This window comes from Ornithorhynchus anatinus, chromosome 16 (genome assembly GCF_004115215.2).
Source record: "Ornithorhynchus anatinus isolate Pmale09 chromosome 16, mOrnAna1.pri.v4, whole genome shotgun sequence".
NCBI classification, from domain to species: domain Eukaryota; kingdom Metazoa; phylum Chordata; class Mammalia; order Monotremata; family Ornithorhynchidae; genus Ornithorhynchus; species Ornithorhynchus anatinus.
The window spans coordinates 37876867-37894422 of record NC_041743.1 but is presented as its reverse complement, the minus strand read 5'-3'; the positions used below and the strand labels follow the sequence as shown (position 1 = coordinate 37894422).

The following is a 17556-nucleotide window of genomic DNA, read 5'->3' as shown; positions in this document are numbered from 1 at the left end:
TGTTTCCCCCTCATCTGCTGACTTCTAACAGTTTCTCACAAAGACCTCGCTCCTTCCAAGAACCTACAGTGCTCGAGAGGAGAGGCCGGGGAGGAATCATTCCTAACACGGCATCTCTTCTGCTCTGCAGGTGTCATTACTTCGAGCGAGATGCCGGAGAGGCAGAGAGGGCTGCTCGGTGATGGTGGAAGAGGCGGTGGGGGGGACGGAGGCCTCGGGGCGCTCCGGGGTACTAGAGGGTTGCGAGACGAGGCCGGTTTTATTTTCCCGCTCGATCCTTTTTAATAGAAAACCCAGTTAAAATGTACGTCCTGACCCCTTTACACGTCGGCGGCTCCGGTTTCCTCGAGATGCCCGCTAGAAAATTAGACTATGTAGCAAAGAGTCCTCGGAAACGCGTGCTCCGGCGGGAAGGGCGACGCGGAGCGCCGGGAGCCCCCGGCCCGGCCAAATGAAGCCGGGCCTCCCCAGCCTCCTCCGCCTCCCCCCGGACACTAAAGCAGTCCTTGACGTTTCAAGTCTTCGTACGTCTTCTTATTCACCACGTTCCCACTGGAGTCCTCGTACTCCTCCTGAAAAAGGGAGAGAGATCTGTCAGGCCCAACCTTCCGTGCCGAACCCGGAGACCAAGAGGGTGGTGTAGGTGGGCTCTGGGCCACTACCTGCCCAGTCCCGCCCACCCGAGCCAACTCCGACGGGGGCTACCCGTCTGACAGCCGGGTCGGCCCGAGGACGCGAGGCCGGGCTGTCCCCAGGGGCTGTCCCAGGGTGGGCGAGGGACTTCCTTAAGGGACTCTGGGGCAGGGTTGGATGTTTTCTCCACAGAATGAGCGATTTCCCAGGATCCCAGAAGGAAGTCATCTCAGGAACCGGGCCGCGTGGCAGACCGGTCCCGGCTCCGTTTCGCCCAACTCCTCGCCACCTCCCTGCTCTGCACCAGGAGAGCCTGGGGGGTCAGCGGCTCGGACTGTGCGCTGGCCCCAGGGCAGGCTGGCCGGCCACCCTCTCCCTTTAACTTCTCTCGCGATCACTTACCTCCGTGTCAGGCTGCCACCGCTCAGAGGCTTTCTGCAACTTCAGCTTGGCCCACACTGGAATGAGAAGCGACCAACGGTCAGTATGGCCAACGGGAGCCCGGTCCGGTCCAGTCCGGTATCCTAATGCCGGCCCCTGCCCCCTACCGCTGGAATCTCTTTTGGGGGGGGGGGGGGGGGGGGATTGCCCACGCCAGTCTCCCCAGGATCTCCACCCAAATGCCAGAAGGGGCTGCAGAGGAGCGCTGAGGGTCACTTACGGGACACGGCATCTTCGATCTGTGTCACGTTGGCGAAGTGGGCGGTATTGGGGATGCCCAGGCACCGCATGCCATGGGCATGGCGCCACTCCTGGAGGGGAAGAGGGAAAAAGCAGAGACAATATGAAACAGGAACCAGGGGAGGCTCTGGTGACCAAGTTCTGATCTCCTTCCGCGAGACGCTGGCCCGAGACATTGGATTTTCCCATTTTTGTGCTCTCAGATTTTCAGCCCCAGCAACAGATGGATTTCCCCTGGAAAAGCCGCCCTCCAGTTCCATCAGAGCAGGAGGATTACGGCCCTGGCACCGTGAACACGGCGCAACCGCAACGTGCCCTGCATTATCACTACCTCTTCTCCCCAAAAAAGCTCTTAAGCTTATAGGAAGCTTTATCCTACAAGAAAAAGCCAAATCCTTTTTCCTTCTTGTCAATATATTTTGCTCAGAGGTGGCCTTCGTTTGAGTACCTAACCCAGCCTCCCCTGTCAGATTGGGCGTTTCCTGAGGGCAGGGACTATGTCTTTTCTAAAACCTGAACCTCTGAATTTAGGAGTCCTTCGGGGGCCCCCGGATTCACAGGTGACTAGACCACAGGCCCGGCGAGAGAACAGATCCGTCAGAACCGGTCGGCCTCCTTCCGCCACCCCGGAAGGGGTTGACCGTTTCTGGCCTCGGCCCTCTCCCTCGCCACACCGCCCGGATCCCTCACCGCAAAGTGCCGCTGGAAGGCCTTGGGTCCCCTGTAGGTGTAGTTCCCGCAGATCTCGCAGTTGTAGTTGATGTTCAGGCCGTGCAGTTTATACAGCCAGTAGGGGATGGGCTGGAGTGGGGGGGAAAAAAAAATCAAACGAAGGTGAGTTCAGGCAGCCAGGGTTGCGGCCCCACCTCGTGGCTCAGTTAAGCCGGGGGGTGGATACTCACTTTGCCGTCCCAGCCGAGCGGCAGGTTTTTGGGGTTGTATATAATCTCGTTCTCTTCATCTTCGCTTTCGCTTTCGCTGATCTGCTCCTCCTCCTCCTCCTCTCGCTCCTCTCCGGTCCGTGCCTGCTTGCGCTGCACGTTCTCGTGGGTGAGGTGCCTCTGTTCCTGAGGCGGGAGGACGCGGGGCAAGAAGTTAAGCGAGAAAGGCGGAGAAAGGGAAGGCCGGTCAGGCTACTCGTCCTCTCGGACTCCGCACCGTCTCCCGGCCCCCGTGGCCGAGGATGACCGTCTGAGGTTTCCTGTCAGATGTGCTGCCACATCTTTAGCTTCCCCGAGAAAAAGATAACATGGGCTAAGAGGAGAAAATGTCTTCCCGGCCTCCAGCAACGGTATCGAGGTGATCTCCCCTGCAGCAGGGGACTACTTCCTAACGCATGAACAGGATGACAGAGATCCCTGGGCATCGGGTGCTCTGGCAGGGTGGGTTACCCAGGTGAGGACACCTAAGAAGCCGATCAGGAGGAGCTGTGGCCCCCCGTCTCTGGCTCCAAGGGCGGAACTGTCACCTGCTGTCAAAGAGACCCATGTGCATCCTGGGGGGGGGGGGGGGGGGGTTGGGGGCTTCTCCTGGGACTGGGCACTTGCCCGATAAGGAGGCAGGGCTAGATTCACCCTCCAGCTTTTGCCAAGACTGTGGCGATCTGCCTGAACCGTGCCAGGGACAGAACGCTTCAGTTTCTGACCCCCAACGTAGGGTCAGCTACCTTTCTGTTGCTCAGGTGACAGGTGGGGGGACGCAGCTTTCCGCTGCGGAGATCTCGGCACGGGGGCGGGGCGCCTTCAGGCCGGGGAGGCAGAGTTAAGACTCACCCCGAGGATCTCTACGTATTCATAGATCTGAGCTTCCAGGAAAGCGATGTCTTTGTTTCTTTCGGTGTCCCTGAAAACGAGAGAGGGTAGGGGAACGGGCCATTCAGCGGGGCCCAGACTGAACCACGAGGGGGCTTTTCTGCAGCCCACCCAGCCAGGCTTCCCCCGACACTCTGCCCAGCCTCTCACCCGTCCGGCTTTTTTTTTTTTTATGGTATCTGTTAAGTGCTTACTATATGCCAGGCACTCTTCTAAACGCCGGGTTAGACACAAGGTCATCGGGCTGGACACAATCCCTGTCCCACATGGGGCCGACGGTGTCAATCCCCATTTTACAGATGAGGTAACTGAGGTACATAGAAATGAAGTGACTTGTCCAAGGTCACACAGCAGACAAGTGGCGGAGGGTACTAGAACCCAGGTGCTTCTGACTCCCAGGGGCCACATGGTTTCTTAAAAGCAGCACTCAATCCCAACAAACCACAGGGGCAGCCAGGCCTGAGTAGCAGAACACTTCAGAGCGGTGCCTGGCAAAGAGTACAGCCAAATGCGTGGCCCCAAATCCTAGGCACTCATAATAATAATAATGTTGGTATCTGTTAAGTGCTTACTATGTGCAGAGCACTGTTCTAAGCGCTGGGGTAGACACGGGGGAATCAGGTTGTCCCACGTGGGGCTCACAGTCTCAATCCCCATTTTACAGATGAGGGAACTGAGGCCCAGAGAAGTGAAGTGACTTGCCCACAGTCACACAGCTGACAAGTGGCAGAGCTGGGATTCGAACTCATGACCTCTGACTCCAAAGCCCGCGCTCTTTCCACTGAGCCACGCTGCCCCACTCACCTCTTGGTACCCTTGGACTTGGGATTCTTGGCAAACAGAGACGAGTCAAGGGATTCCAAGGACTTGCCCTTCGTGCTGAAGAGCCTCTGGGCTCGTTCCTCTAGCGTCCTGTGGAGAGATAAGAGGGTCAACAGGTTCCCCGACTTGTCTTCCTCCGCAGGGTCATTGCATGCTGCTGGTTTTTGGGGGCCCAGGGACAGAACGGGGCCAAAGTCATCCAAGGACACAACGAACACATAGAGGAACAAACGACACGGAGCATCTCTGTGACCACGAGGCCGGCCTCTTACCCGCCACATTTCAGTCCTAGAGCCAACAGAGCGGATTTTAATCTGTCCAGCCCCAGAGAGGCCAACTCCTAAAAAAATAAAAATAAAAAAGATGAATGAGGACATGCAAGAGAGCTTCCAAGGACTACAGTATTTCAGGCTCACCACAGGGGCCCGGGAACGGTTGAAAGATATGAGCGGTTTCCCCAATATTTTCCCCTCCCAGGAATCTTCCAGGTCCCCAACCCCGAGGTGGGACTCCCAGGGCATTAAGAAGCTGAAAGTCCCAAGGGCCTCTTAGTTTTGCCCGGCTCAGGGAAGAATCACAGATCTTATGAATCTGAATAATCTCTATGGCTGGGGATAGACAGCAAGGGAAGGCAGAGCAGGAGGGAGCAACAGGATAATGGGGGGCAAGGGGAGGGAGAAGTGGAGCAGACGGAGGTTCTGAAAAGAGGACGGGCAACGGGGAGCTTGTTCACCCCCAATTCGAGCTCCGTCGGAAGCCCCAAGAGGAGAAACCCGAAGGTACGATGAGCAGAAACACGGTACGAGAACAACCTGAAAGCGCGCTCATCCCTCTGACGGACGGACCGAACAACCAGGGAGCTCCCCGGCCACTCGACAGATAGAGGAACATACCTCCCAGGAGGAGAAGGCGGACAGGTCCAGATGGGCTCCGGCATGGGTCAGGGCACTGCTTGTCTCTTTCTGATCGGAAAAAAAACAGGAGCGACAAGATCTGGATGCAGAACCGGAACTACGGGGGCCCTCCACCCGAACTACCAGCTGTGAAGATCAGCACCTTTTTGAGCCAGAAGATGGAGGAACCCGATTCTCACTGAAGGATGTAGGGGGAACAGCTCTGGGTTTACCAGGAGTGGATTATCCACGGTGGACATTTAAACTCCGCACTGGCTTCCTCTCCAAAATGGAAAGCCCATGGTGGGCGGCGGGGGAGAGGGGAGCAGTCTGGGGGCCAGGGCTGGACACCAAAACGCTCCGCCCCCACGGGAGCAGAGCAGGCAGAAGCCACCTCCACAGCGTGGAGACCTCCAGGCAGGTAATGACGGTTTAGATAAAGGCCGGTCGCCGGGTTCGGGGCAGCCGAACGATGGGGAATGAACCGTTGTTACTGTTCACGGTTAATGATTCAGTTATTTTTAGGTTTTTCCCCCTCTGCGTGATTATTCCCCTTCCATCCTTTCATTGGGAGCCCCTTGTGTGTCAGGAACTGCCTCTAAAATCGCAACACGCTGAGAAGCAGCGTGGCTGAGAAGCAGCGTGGCTCAGTGGAAAGAGCAAGGGCTTTGGAGTCAGAGGTCATGGGTTCGAATCCCGGCTCGGCGCTTGTCAGCTGTGTGACTTTGGGCAAGTCACTTAACTTCTCGGTGCCTCAGTTACCTCATCTGCAAAATGGGGATTAAGACTGTGAGCCCCACGTGGGACAACCTGATTCCCCTGTGTCTATCCCAGCGCTTAGAACAGTGCTCGGCACATAGTAAGCGCTTAAAAAATACCAACATTAACATTAACCATCTATTCTTCCCAGCATTTAAGACAGTGCTTCCCACAGTGCTTAATAAATTTACTGTTTTTAATGAACTGAACCCCAACTCCACCATCTCCCGAATGGTGGAACCCACTTTTCCCTACACCAAGTTTCTCTAGGCTCCACGGAGTCCTTTAGACTGCAAGGTCCTGGTAGGCAGGGATCGGGTCTACCAATTCTGTTGTATTGTACTTTCCCAATCAATCAATCGTACTTACTAAGCGCTATGGGCAGAGCACTGTACTAAGCGCACAATACACCAGAATTAGCAGTCACGTTCCCTGCCCGGGAAGAGCACTTAACACAGTGCTCTGGACACAGTAAGCGCTCAGTGAATAGTTTTGAGCAGGGAATGAACCTGTTTATTGTTAAATTGTAATCTCCCAAGCACTCAGTACAATGTTTTGCACACAATAAGCGCTCAATAAGTATGACTGGATGAATGACCGAATGAATAGATACCACTGATTCATTGACTGACTCAGGTCCATGCAGTCTCCCCTGCTGTTTTATCTGCTGTTCTGTATTATCTGCGCCTCACCATTGGTGGGAATAACTGAGAGTTGACTGCTTAGGAGCAAGGCAAGATAGCCCTGAGGGGGCAGATACGCCGTGTTCTCCAGGCCTGACCTCAGGGGACAAGTCGGTTTCCCCCGAAGCACTTCTCCACTCCCGACTCACCGGCCATCCGGGAAACGTGCCGTTATCCCACTTTTTCTCAAATTCGTTCTGAATCTTTCCAAACAGCTCGTTCTGGTCCTGCAAAGGCTTCACCCTGTCCGTGTAATCCTGGAGGTACTCTAGAAGCATCTCTAGGTATCTAGCGGACAAGCAGATATGGAAAGTCAGGTGGTGGCGGGAACGTAATCCTCCACTCAGTCCCCCAACCCTAAGAGCCTCTTTTCCCTGCACTAAATACCGCTGGTTTTGGGGGCCCCGGAGAGAGGAACCTCATTTGGCTTCCGGGGAATAAGCGCCGAACGGCAGGGCCTTTCACTGTCCCCACTCCCCACCTCCATTTCTAATGGCACGTCATCGTGAGATGGGCCTCTGGCCACAGAGGTGGAAAACACACGCTGTCCAAGGGCCAGAAGAGGGTGGGTGCTTTAAAACCGAAGGGGCGAGGAATCTGACCACAGATAAGAGTAAGAAAATGCAATTTTTAGGAGGAGGCCGGGAAATCAAAGTGCTCACCTTTTATAGTCTGTGTTTTTCCTCTCCTTCGGAATATCAAACAGCTGGTCGAAGATGGACAGGTAAGTGATGTAATCCAGTTTCTAAAAATAAGCGATCAAAGCCCGACTGAGCAGCCTGTGCAGCACCTTCCATTAACCAGAAAATATCACCAGGCAGGGTCCGGCTGCAGGGGGAGATTCACCCTCAGCCTGAAGACGGGGGCCGGCTCACTCCAGCCCTTTTCTTCTTGCTGACTTTTCCCAATACCTGGTCCACCCCCCTCCTTAGCAGTCCCCAACTCTAATCCTGAGCATTACAGAGCAAAGTAGAGACAATGCTGTTGTGGAAATAAAAGCACCATGTTGAATTCTTGTGCATAAATGGAAAGTCTGGAGTAGGGGCACTGACCCCTTGGGAACTTGGCCGCAGCTCTTCAACAAGCCTGTGCGGAAACGAAATGCATCTGCCCCGTGCGCCAGCAAACTATACTTGGGACGGGGCCTATGGATCTCATTTCATTGGCTTCTTGATCCGCATTCCCGTTCTGGTAAGAGACGCACTTACCTCGGAGGCTTTCAGGTTAATGTACTTCAGGTAGCAGTCGTGAAGATCCAGGTAGCGCCCGTAACCTTCTTCGTCGGTGAACTCCACCAGATCTGAGGAACGGATTTCGCTGAGGTCCAGCGGCTGCCTCTGCCCGCCATCTCACCTTCCCCGGCCCCAAACCTCCCAAAGACCCCCTCTTGACCCACGGGACAGTCCGATGGGCTCTCCCTTCCTGATGCCCATCTGCCTTAGGCGGAAAAGCTTCCCAGATAATCCGAGCGGGATGTAATGAGCTCTTAATGTGCTCCTAAACACAAGAGAACTTCGATGATCCACCTTGAGGCCGAGGGAATCTGTTCCTAACTGAGCCTGCCCGAGTGAGCCAGTGGGGAATCATCCTTTCTCAGGGTCAAGGCCAAGCTGTGGGTTGAACCTGGTATCCTGCGAGGCGGATGGGCGGGGAACAGCCTCGACTGACAGCGGTCAGTCGAGTGGAAAGGGGACCGGTCGAGATTCCTCGGACCCGCCGAGCGAGCTCGGAGACGTAGCCGCAGAAGCTTGGAAAGTCACGGCGACTGTGACAGAGATGGGGAAGAGAGGGGAGGACGATAATCTCCGTCGCGGCTGGGACAAATGCCGGGAGGCTAGAGAGGCCTTTAGCCTGGCCGATTGCTATTCTGATGATCTGCTTTCAGTCGGAACGTCCAGAAAGCCAGGTAAGGAGCTGGTTTGCTCTCCTCAATAGTTTCTAAAGCCTAACACCTACAGGGGACGTCACATGGACTAAAGAGATCGACAGACACCCCACTTGAGTGGGAACAGGGGAGAACGTGGCTCCGACCTCATCTGTTTCGCAGCGCTGAGACGGACTCCACCCCGTAATCGGCTAGAAAGGCCCCCTGTGAAAGACAAGCCTCGAAATACCACTTACTCTGAGCCTCTTCGCTGGCATTCTCTCTGGCTTTCAGGAGCTCCTCAAATTCCACCGACATGGGCACACAGATCTTTGGAAAGACAGCAGAGGCAAACCACCCGTGACTGATTAAATCGTTCCAGGGGGGAAACCAAGGGTGTGTGAGACTGGAAGTTCCTTGTGGGAAGAGTTTGCGTCGACCAACTCTCGTACCGTAATCTCTCAAGCGCTTAGAACGGTGCTCCACACACAGCAAGCACTCGAAAAATACCACTGATTGACGGTTTGCAAGTTCCCACCTGAAGCCTTCCCCCGGCTCCGACCGACCTGGCTCAGACACTGAAGTCCTCAGAGGTTTAAGATTCTCTGTGGCGCAAAAATCTCTTTGCACAAGACTGGGGGGACCAGTTTGGGGGCGATTTGTCTGGCTCTCCTTCAGTAGGTAAGAAACTGTATAGCGGGTTGACGGGACCAGCAGAAAGAGTCGTTAACTGGAGTTTTCATTATAAGGAGGTATTATCGATGCCCCTCTGCCTCTGGCTTTCTAAAGAAAGGGAGGGCAGATTGCCGTTGAGAAGAAAACGTCACGCTCAGTAAAATCTCTTTACCGCCAACTCCTCGGAACCAAATTATCTAACACTCTATTGTTGCAGCACTTAAAAAGCATTCTGGAAAATAACTCCATACAACCCAGATCCCCTAAGTCAGCTCTCCTGTTTTTGTTGCAAAGAGGTTTGGCGGGGGAGGTGTGCATCACGGAGTACTGGGGAGGAATTACATGACCGGGGCGTCCATCTCAGCGGGGCTGTGGAGTTCACGTGTTGCCCGGGGCGGCCTCCCTCAGGAGCAGAGGGTGGGGACAAGCGGGAACTCCCACCGCCCGGACCCTCCATGCCACCTCGTGCCACTCGGCCGCGTGGGGGCAAAGACTGCCTTCCCGTCTTTCTAAGCAGCGTAGCGGAGAGAGCACGGGCCTGGGGGTCAGAAGGTCACGGGTTCTAATGGTGCCTCTGCCTTTTGTCTGCTGTGTGACTTTAGGCAAGTCACTTCACTTCTCTGGGCCTCAGTTACCGCGTCTGCAAAAGGGGGATTGAGACTTTGAGCCCCACCTGCGAAAGGGACTGTGTCCCACCCGATTTGCTTGTATGAGCCCCAGCACTTAGTCCAGCGCCTGGCGAATAGTAAGCGCTTAACAAATACCATCATTATTGACGATTATTAAAAGACTGCTTGTGGCTGACCCGGTGGGTGCTAAGACGCGAAGGCCGCCCCCGTCTCCTGTCCCCACTGCAGGCCCAATTTCCCCTGCATGGTCTTTCTCGTGCCATTCCGGCCGGTTGAATTTCAGCTTGTTGTTCGAATTAGTTTAATTGCTTTCCGTGGCTGCTCCGCCCCACTTGGGAGAGTGAGTCCCTCGTGGGCCGGGGCCCCGGCCTTAATTGGTTTTCTTGCAATTACCCACGCGGCTCTTGGTAGAGTGTGGTACACACTCTAAGGGCCGAATAAACGTTAGTACATTCGGTTCTGCCGGATCACGTGTCCTCACTAGGCGACCTGGCTGGATCCACGTCGGGGAGTTAGGGAACGTTTGTCCGACAACCCATGAGCCGGTTTGGACAGGATGTCCCGTGGGTGGGGAAATAACAGCTGTGCACGCGCGTGTTGGGTTGGAAAGGTGGAGTGCTACGAAACGAGTCTGTCTTCAGGCGGGCTTTTGCAGGAACGCGACTCTCGTGATACGGGAGGACCCGGGGTGGGAGGAATGCTGACGGATCTCCCACTCTGACAGGGAAAGAAGCAGTGTGGCCTGGTGGAAAGAGCCCGGGCCTGGGAGTCGGAGGATCTGGGTTCTAACCCCGGTTCCGCCACGTACCTTCTGCGTGACCTTGGGTAGGTCACTTAACTTCCCTGTGCCTCAGTTCCCTCGTCTGTGAAATGGGGGATTCAATACCTGTTCCCTCTCCTACTCGGACAGTGAGTCTCATGTGGGACCTGATGATCTTGTATGTACCCCAGAACCAAATACAGTGCTTGGCTCATAATAAGTGCTTATCCAATTCCATAATTCCTGTTCATTATTATGAATAGTAATTGTAAATTTTTGGACTTAGGATGGTGAGCTTGCAAGTGATGCAAGTGTGAGCATTTTCTTGTCCTTGCCAGGGAAGTGGGTACGGCAAAGAAGTAGGTGAGCAGGGGATGCAATACGTTGGAAAGTGAAGGCCAGAATTTTACCCACTAAATCCACTTCTGGCTAAACTGAGCAGAGGATGATGTTAATAATAATAATTATGGTATTTAAGCGCTTACTATGTGCCGAGCACTGTTCTAAGCGCTGGGGTAGATACGGGGTAACCAGATTGTCCCACGTGGGGCTCGCGTTTTTTAACCCCCGCTTTTACAGATGAGGTAACTGAGGCCCAGAGAAGTGAAGTGACTTGCCCCAGGCCAGCCAGCGGACAAGTGGTGGACTTGGGTTTCGAACCCCCGACCCCCGAGCGTGGGCTCTTTCCACTAAGCCACGCTCGATGCCGTGCCACGAGCCAGCAGACATCCGACGCAACAGGACAAGCACACACCAGAGCCTGTTGCTTCAGAGACTGACGCAGTGCCGCCCGCCCGTCGGAAAGAGTTTTGGAAATAGTACTATCAAACGACACGGCCTAAGCGAATCAACTGAGGTGGGTAGGTAACGCCAGGCACAAATGAAAAGATATTCTTTCCTCTTGCCTTCTTTTTCTAGTGCTTCCAACAAGGTGTCCACTGAATCATCAGTCGTACTTACACTGAATTGGGCGATGAGATAATTAGTATTAAACTAGGGCTCTGTCCTAATTGGTCAATCAGTTGTATTTCTTGAGACCCTGCTCGTTGAGTCCAGTACTGAATGCTTGGGGGAATACAAGAGAATGAGCAGACATGTTCTCTGCCTGCGTGCAGATTACAATCTAGCAGGGAAGACAGACACAAAATAATTACAGCTAGATGGAAAGAGAGGATGTGGTCGCCCAGGTGCTTACGGCAGAAACGCTGCGGTGGCTGTGAGCGTAAAACGCAGAGAGGGCACGGAAGTGACGAGGTGGGAGTCAGGAAGGCGTGACCTTGGGAGAAGAAAAATTACCCGGGGGGAGGCCCCCTGGGGGAGGAAGGATTTCAGAAGGACTGTAAAGATAGAGGGAGCTGGGATCCCAGCAGGTTTGAAGTGGAGGGAGAGTGCCGGGGAGGATGAAAGGTGTGAGCAAGAGGTCGGAGGCAGGACAGTCAAAAATGAAGCCCAAGGAGGTGACTGAGCTGAAGAAGAAAGAAGAGTGAGAGCTGGGGTGTGGTGGGAGAAGGGCGTGGGTAAATGAGAGGGAGGGGGGCATTGGGAATTCCTTAAAGGCAAAGGTCTGGAGCTTCCGCTTGATTTGGGGAGGAATGTAGCCGTCGAAGGTTTTGGAGCGATACGTGTAGCATCTAGATGGACGCCCTGAACCATCACAACTGCCCCAGTACGGAGTCAATCCTCAGAGGGAGGGGAGGTTTACCTCGTTTGGGTGCTTCCGGTGGAATTCCTTTATCTGTTTGAGTCTGTTATAGAATTCCGCGAATTCGTTGGGTCCCGAGATGGCACTGAGTTCCTCCTTCCGTAATCTGCGATTTTAGACACATGAGATAAACCCGAAGCCCCAAATAAGACAAGAGGAGCTCGGGGTGAGCAGTTTTACCTCAGGACTCGGTGGCACAGTACTGACACCTACCCATCCTTATCGTCGTACAAGTCTCTCAGGTTCCCACTGACTTCCATGTATCTCTGAAAAACAGAAACGAATCCTCGGTGTCAACCTGCTTACTAATAACGATGGCGTTTGTTAAGCGCTGACTATGTGCCAAGCACTGTTCTAACAGCAGGGGTAGATACGCGGTAATCGGGCTGTCCCAAGAGGGGTTCACGGTCTTGATTCCCATTTTACAGATGAGGTAAATGAGGCACAGAGAAGTGAAGTGACTCGCCCAGAGCCGGGATTACCCAACAGGATAACCGAGAGAGTGCTGGAGTGATGCAGAACGGCAAGCCACGCTCTCGGATAACAGACTGGCCCCGGGAACTTTTAGTAAATGCAGCGGATATCGAAATCCGGCAAGATGGCCACCGTAAGCAATGAGGCCGACGGCCTCGGTCACAAGTCTGTGTGCAGGGAGACCGCTCCAGGTCTGCCTAGGAAACTCTGGCCTCTCTCCATCTTCCAACCCTTCAGCTGTCGACACGCAGAAATCGACTCTCAATTCGATGCCCTCTGCTCCTCCCCAGGGGTCTTCTGTTGCCGTAGTTGTATTTACTAAGCGCTTAGCATGTGCGCAGCACAGGGCTAAATGCTGGAAAAACCTACAAGGGTGGGAATTAAGAGACGGTCCCTAACCCTCGGGGGGCCCACAATCTGAAAATAAAAAGAGGGGAGGGGTGACTGGCAACAGAGAGGGAGAAATGAAACAAAACATTATCCACCAACAGGGTCACGGTCTTGATGGTAATGATGCCTGTCTACTCGTTTTATTTGGCTGTCTCCCCGTTTTAGACTGTGAGCGCGTTGTTGGGCAGGGATGGTCTCTTTCTGTTGCCCAACTGTACATTCCAAGCGCCTAGTCCAGCACTCTACACACAGTAAGCGCTCAATAAATAAGACTGAACGAATGAGTGCCTGGCACGTAATAAGCGCTTAACAAAAGCCATCGTTATTAAACACCATCATGATCATTTATATTACCAAAGCAAAGCCCCGGGGGGGGGGGGGGGGGGCGGTCCAGCGGCCAGGCGGGCGGGAGCCCATCGCCCTGGCCTGACCTCTCGGGGTCCTGGCTGGGCCCAGGGGTGTTTGGCACTTACGTCCTGCATCGCCCGGGTGCGGTGATCCGAGTTGATCTGGTCCCGAAGCTGGAGGGAGACAAGGAGAGATAAGGCTCTGCCTCTAACCTCCTCCCGGTCCCCCGTTCGCGCCTGTCCGTCGACCCCCGGCCCACGTCCTGCCGCCGTCCCGGAACGCCCTCCCTCCTCACCTCCGCCAAACTAATTCTCTTCCCCTCTTCAAAGCCCTAGTGAGAGCTCACCTCCTCCGAGAGGCCTTCCCAGACTGAGCCCTCCCTTTCCCTCTGCTCCTCCTTCCCCTCCCCACAGCACTTGTGCATATGTGTGTATATATATATATTACTTATTAGTCTATTGTATTAGTAATGTGTAGATATCTGTGATTCTTTTTATCTTGATGATATTGATGCCAGACTACTTGTTCTGTTGTCTGTCTCCCCCTTTGAGACTCTGAGCCCGTCGTTGGGCAGGGATGGTCTCTCTCTGTTGCCCAACTGTCTATTCCAAGCGCTTAGTCCACTGCTCTGCACACAGTAAGCGCTCAATAAATATGACCGAATGAATGATGTGTATATATCTATGATTCTATTTATCTATTTTGCTGTCTCCCTCCTTTTAGATCGTGAGCCCGTTGCTGGGCAGGGATTACGCCTCTCTCTGTTGCCCAACTGCGCATCCCAAGCGCTCAGTGCTCAAGAAATACGATTGAATGAATGACTGAATGACGGATGGACGGACTGAAAGGCGGGAGGAGGGGAGCCAAAGAGGCCTGGGTCCCGGGGGGACCCTGGATAATAACAATGTTGCTATTTGTTAAGCGCTTACTACGTGCCAAGGACTGTTCTAAGCGCTGGGGGAGATACAGGGCAGTCAGGTCGTCCCCTGTGGGGCTCCCAGTCTTCATCCCCATTTTAATAATAATAATAAAGTTGGTATTTGTTAAGCACTGACAATGTGCCAAGCATTGTTTTAAGCGCTGGGGTGGATCCAGGACAGTTTGTCCCCTGTGCGGCTCCCAGTCTTCATCCCCATTTTAATAATAATAATGTTGGTATTTGTTAAGCGCTTACTTTGTGCCAGGCACTGTTCTAAGCGCTGGGGGGGGGGGAGGGATACAAGGCGATCAGGTTGTCCCCCATGGAGTTCCCAGTCTCCATCCCCATTTTACAGATGAGGGAACTGAGGCCCAGAGAAGAATAATCCTAATGACGGTATCTGTTAAGCGTTTACTATGTGCCAAGCACTGTTCTAAACGCTGGGGGAGATCCAGGGCAGTCAGGTGGTCCCCCGTGGGGCTCCCGGTCTCCATCCCCACTTTACAGATGAGGTCACTGAGGCCCAGAGGAGAATAATCCCAATGACGGTATCTGTTAAGCGTTTACTAGGTGCGGAGCCCCGTTCTAAGCGCTGGGGGGGATCCAAGGCGATCAGGTGGTCCCCCGTGGGGCTCCCCGTCTCCAGCCCCATTTTACAGATGAGGTCACTGAGGCCCAGAGGAGAAGAATCAGAACGTTGGCATTTGCTAAGCGCTCGCCACGCGCGGAGCGCCGTTGTGAGCGCTGGGGGAGCTGCAGGGAGAGCAGGTGGGTCCCCCGTGGGGCTCCGCCCCCCCCCCATTTTAGAGAGGGGATCACTGAGGCCCGGCGAGGGGAGCGGCCTTGGCGCCCCCCGCCCTCCCCCCCGCCCCCCCGGGCCCGTCCCCTCCCCGCCTCCCGGTGACCGTGGACTTCTTGGTGAGCATCTCCTTGGCCATGACGTCCATGAGGCGCTCCTTCTCCTCATGGTAGCGGCGCTGCTGCTCCAGGATGGTCTCCATCTTGGCCCTCGTCCCACCGCCGCCGGAAGGCCGCACCGAGAACACGCTCCGCCCGCCGCCGCCGCCGCCGCCCCGAGGTTCCGTCGCCGCCCCGAGGTTCCGGCCTCCGCCGCCGCCGCCGCCGCCGCCGGCGGAAGCCTTTCGGGGGAGCACCGAGGGGGCCCCTGACGGGGACGCACCGCCGGCCCCGGCCCCGCCCGGCCTCGCACACAGCGGCCCCTGCTGGTCGCGTCGGGAAACGGCGCCGGCCAGCGCCCCCTGCCGGCCGCCGCGGGGGAGGGGGGGGACTGCGCCCGGGCAGGGGCCCTGCGCGGTCGGTCATTCATTCATTCATTCATTCATTCATTCGTTCGTTCGTTCGTTCGTTCGTATTTACTGAGCGCCTCCTATGTGCAGAGCACGGGACTAAGCGCTTGGAATGGACAAATCGGGAACGGAGACCGTCCCTGCCCCCTGACGGGCTCACAGTCTCATCAGCAGCGGGGCTCAGTGGAAAGAGCATGGGGGTGGGAGGCCGAGGTCATGGGTTCGAATCCCGCCTCTGCCCCTGGTCAGCTGGGTGACTGTGGGCGAGTCGCTTCACTTCTCTGGGCCTCAGTTCCCCCATCTGTAAAAGGGGGATTCACTGGGAGCCTCATGGGGGACCATCTGATGACCCCGTATCTCCCCCAGCGCTTAGGACAGTGCTCTGCCCATAGTAAGCGCTTAACAAATACCAACATTATTATCGTTATTATTAATAATAATCTTTATGGGACAACTCGATTGGGTCAGGGGAAAGAGCCCGGGCTTGGGAATCAGAGGTCACGGGTTCGAATCCCGGCTCTGCCACTTGTCAGCTGGGTGACTGTGGGCGAGTCACTTCACTTCTCTGGGCCTCAGTGACCTCATCTGTAAAAGGGGGATAAACTGTGAGCCTCATGTGGGACAACCTGATTCCCCTGTATCTACCCCAGCGCTTAGGACAGTGCTCTGCTCGTAGTAAGCGCTTAGCAATACCAACATTATTATTATTATTAATCAGGGGAGACAGACAAAAACAAAAGCAATAAATAGAATCAAGGGGATGAACATCTCATTAAAACAATAGCAGATAAATAGAATCAAGAGCAAATAAATAGAATCAAGAATAAATAGAATCAAGAATAAATTCCTTCGTATTTATTGAGCGCTGATTATTCCTTCAATAGACTGGGAGCCTCACGTGGGACAACCTGATGACCCTGAATCCACCCCGGCGCTTAGAACGGTGCTCGGCACATAGTAAGCGCTTAACAAATACCAACGTTATTATTATCATTTATTGAGCGCTTACTATGTACAGAGCACTTGACTAAGCGCTTGGAATGGACAATTCGGCGACAGATAGAGACAGTCCCTGCCCATTGACGGGTTCACAATCTGGTCGGGGAGACAGATGGACAAAAACAATAGCAATAAATAGAATCAAGGGGACTGACACCTCATTAATAAAATAAATAGGGTAATAAAGATATATACAAATGAGCAGATGAGCAGAGTGCTGAGGGGAGGGGAAGGGAGACGGGGAGGAGCAGAGGGAAAGGGGGGAAAGGGAGTTTAGCAGAGGGGAGGTGAAGGGGGGGCAGTGAGGCAGCAGAGGGAGAAGTCCTTTGCCCCCCTCCCCCGTGAGCCCCACCTGGGACAACCTGATTCCCTTGTATCTACCCCAGCGCTTAGAACAGTGCTCAATACATAGTAAGCACTTAAATACCAACATTATCATTATTTTTATGTGCAGAGCACTGTTCTAAGCGCTGGGCTAGATACAGGGTCATCAGGTGGTCCCACGTGAGACTCACAGTCTTCATCCCCATTTTACAGATGAGGTCACTGAGGCCCAGAGAAGTGAACTGACTGGCCCACAGTCACACGGCTGAAAGAGCTTCCTACGGCCGAGCGCGGTTCTAGAACGCTGGGGGAGATACAAGGTCAGCAGGTGGTCCCACGTGGGGCTCCCAGTCTTCATCCCCATTTTCCAGATGAGGGGACTGAGGCCCAGAGAAGTCAAGTGACTTGCCCAAAGTCACACAGTTGACCGGTGGCGGAGGTGGGATTAGAACCCGTGACCTCTGACGTCCAAGCCCGTGCTCTCTCCACTGAACCACGCTGCTTCTCTAAGTATTTATAATGGTATCTATCAAGCGCTTACTATGTGCAGAGCACTGGATTAAGCGCTTGGAATAGACAATTGGGCAACGGGGAGAGACAATCCCTGCCCGGAGAAGCAGCGTGGCTCAGTGGAAAGAGCCCGGGCTGAGGAGTCAGGGGACATGGGTTCTAATCCCGGCTCTGCCCCTTGTCTGCTGTGTGACTCTGGGCAGGACGCTTCAACTACTCTCAGTTAGCTCATCTGTAAAATGGGGATTAAGACTGTGAGCCTCACGTGGGACGACCTGATGACGCTGTATCTACCCCAGCGCTTAGAACAGTGCTTGGCACACACAGTAAGCGCTTAACAAATACCAACATTATTATTAGAGCACGGGCCTGG

The 17556-nt window shown here is 54.5% G+C and overlaps 1 protein-coding gene across 1 annotated transcript; it reads right to left on the bottom strand.

The window, feature by feature from the left end:
• Nucleotides 1–257: 257 nt before the first annotated feature.
• Nucleotides 258–15080, bottom strand: SF3A3 (splicing factor 3a subunit 3). Its single transcript, XM_029081188.1, has 17 exons — nt 14949–15080; nt 13250–13297; nt 12126–12178; nt 11913–12018; nt 8404–8476; nt 7491–7582; nt 6945–7027; nt 6432–6570; nt 4841–4909; nt 4220–4287; nt 3930–4037; nt 3087–3156; nt 2217–2381; nt 2005–2115; nt 1295–1385; nt 1036–1091; nt 258–572 (listed from the first exon to the last, which is right to left on the bottom strand). Exons 1-17 carry the CDS (start codon nt 15042–15044, stop codon nt 495–497), a joined length of 1506 nt encoding a protein of 501 aa, XP_028937021.1. The 5' UTR covers nt 15045–15080; the 3' UTR covers nt 258–494.
• Between the last annotated feature and the right edge of the window lie 2476 nt (nt 15081–17556).

Excerpts from the sequence above, each read along its gene's own strand:
- SF3A3 (XM_029081188.1), bottom strand. The coding sequence starts at position 15,044 with ATGGAGACCATCCTGGAGCAGCAGCGCCGCTACCATGAGGAGAAGGAG. Across the intron at positions 8,477-11,912 it reads ACCGGAAGCACCCAAACGAG|ATCTGTGTGCCCATGTCGGT; the intron begins GTAAACCTCCCC and ends GTCTTTCCAAAG. Across the intron at positions 7,028-7,490 it reads TTAACCTGAAAGCCTCCGAG|AAACTGGATTACATCACTTA; the intron begins GTAAGTGCGTCT and ends GCTTATTTTTAG.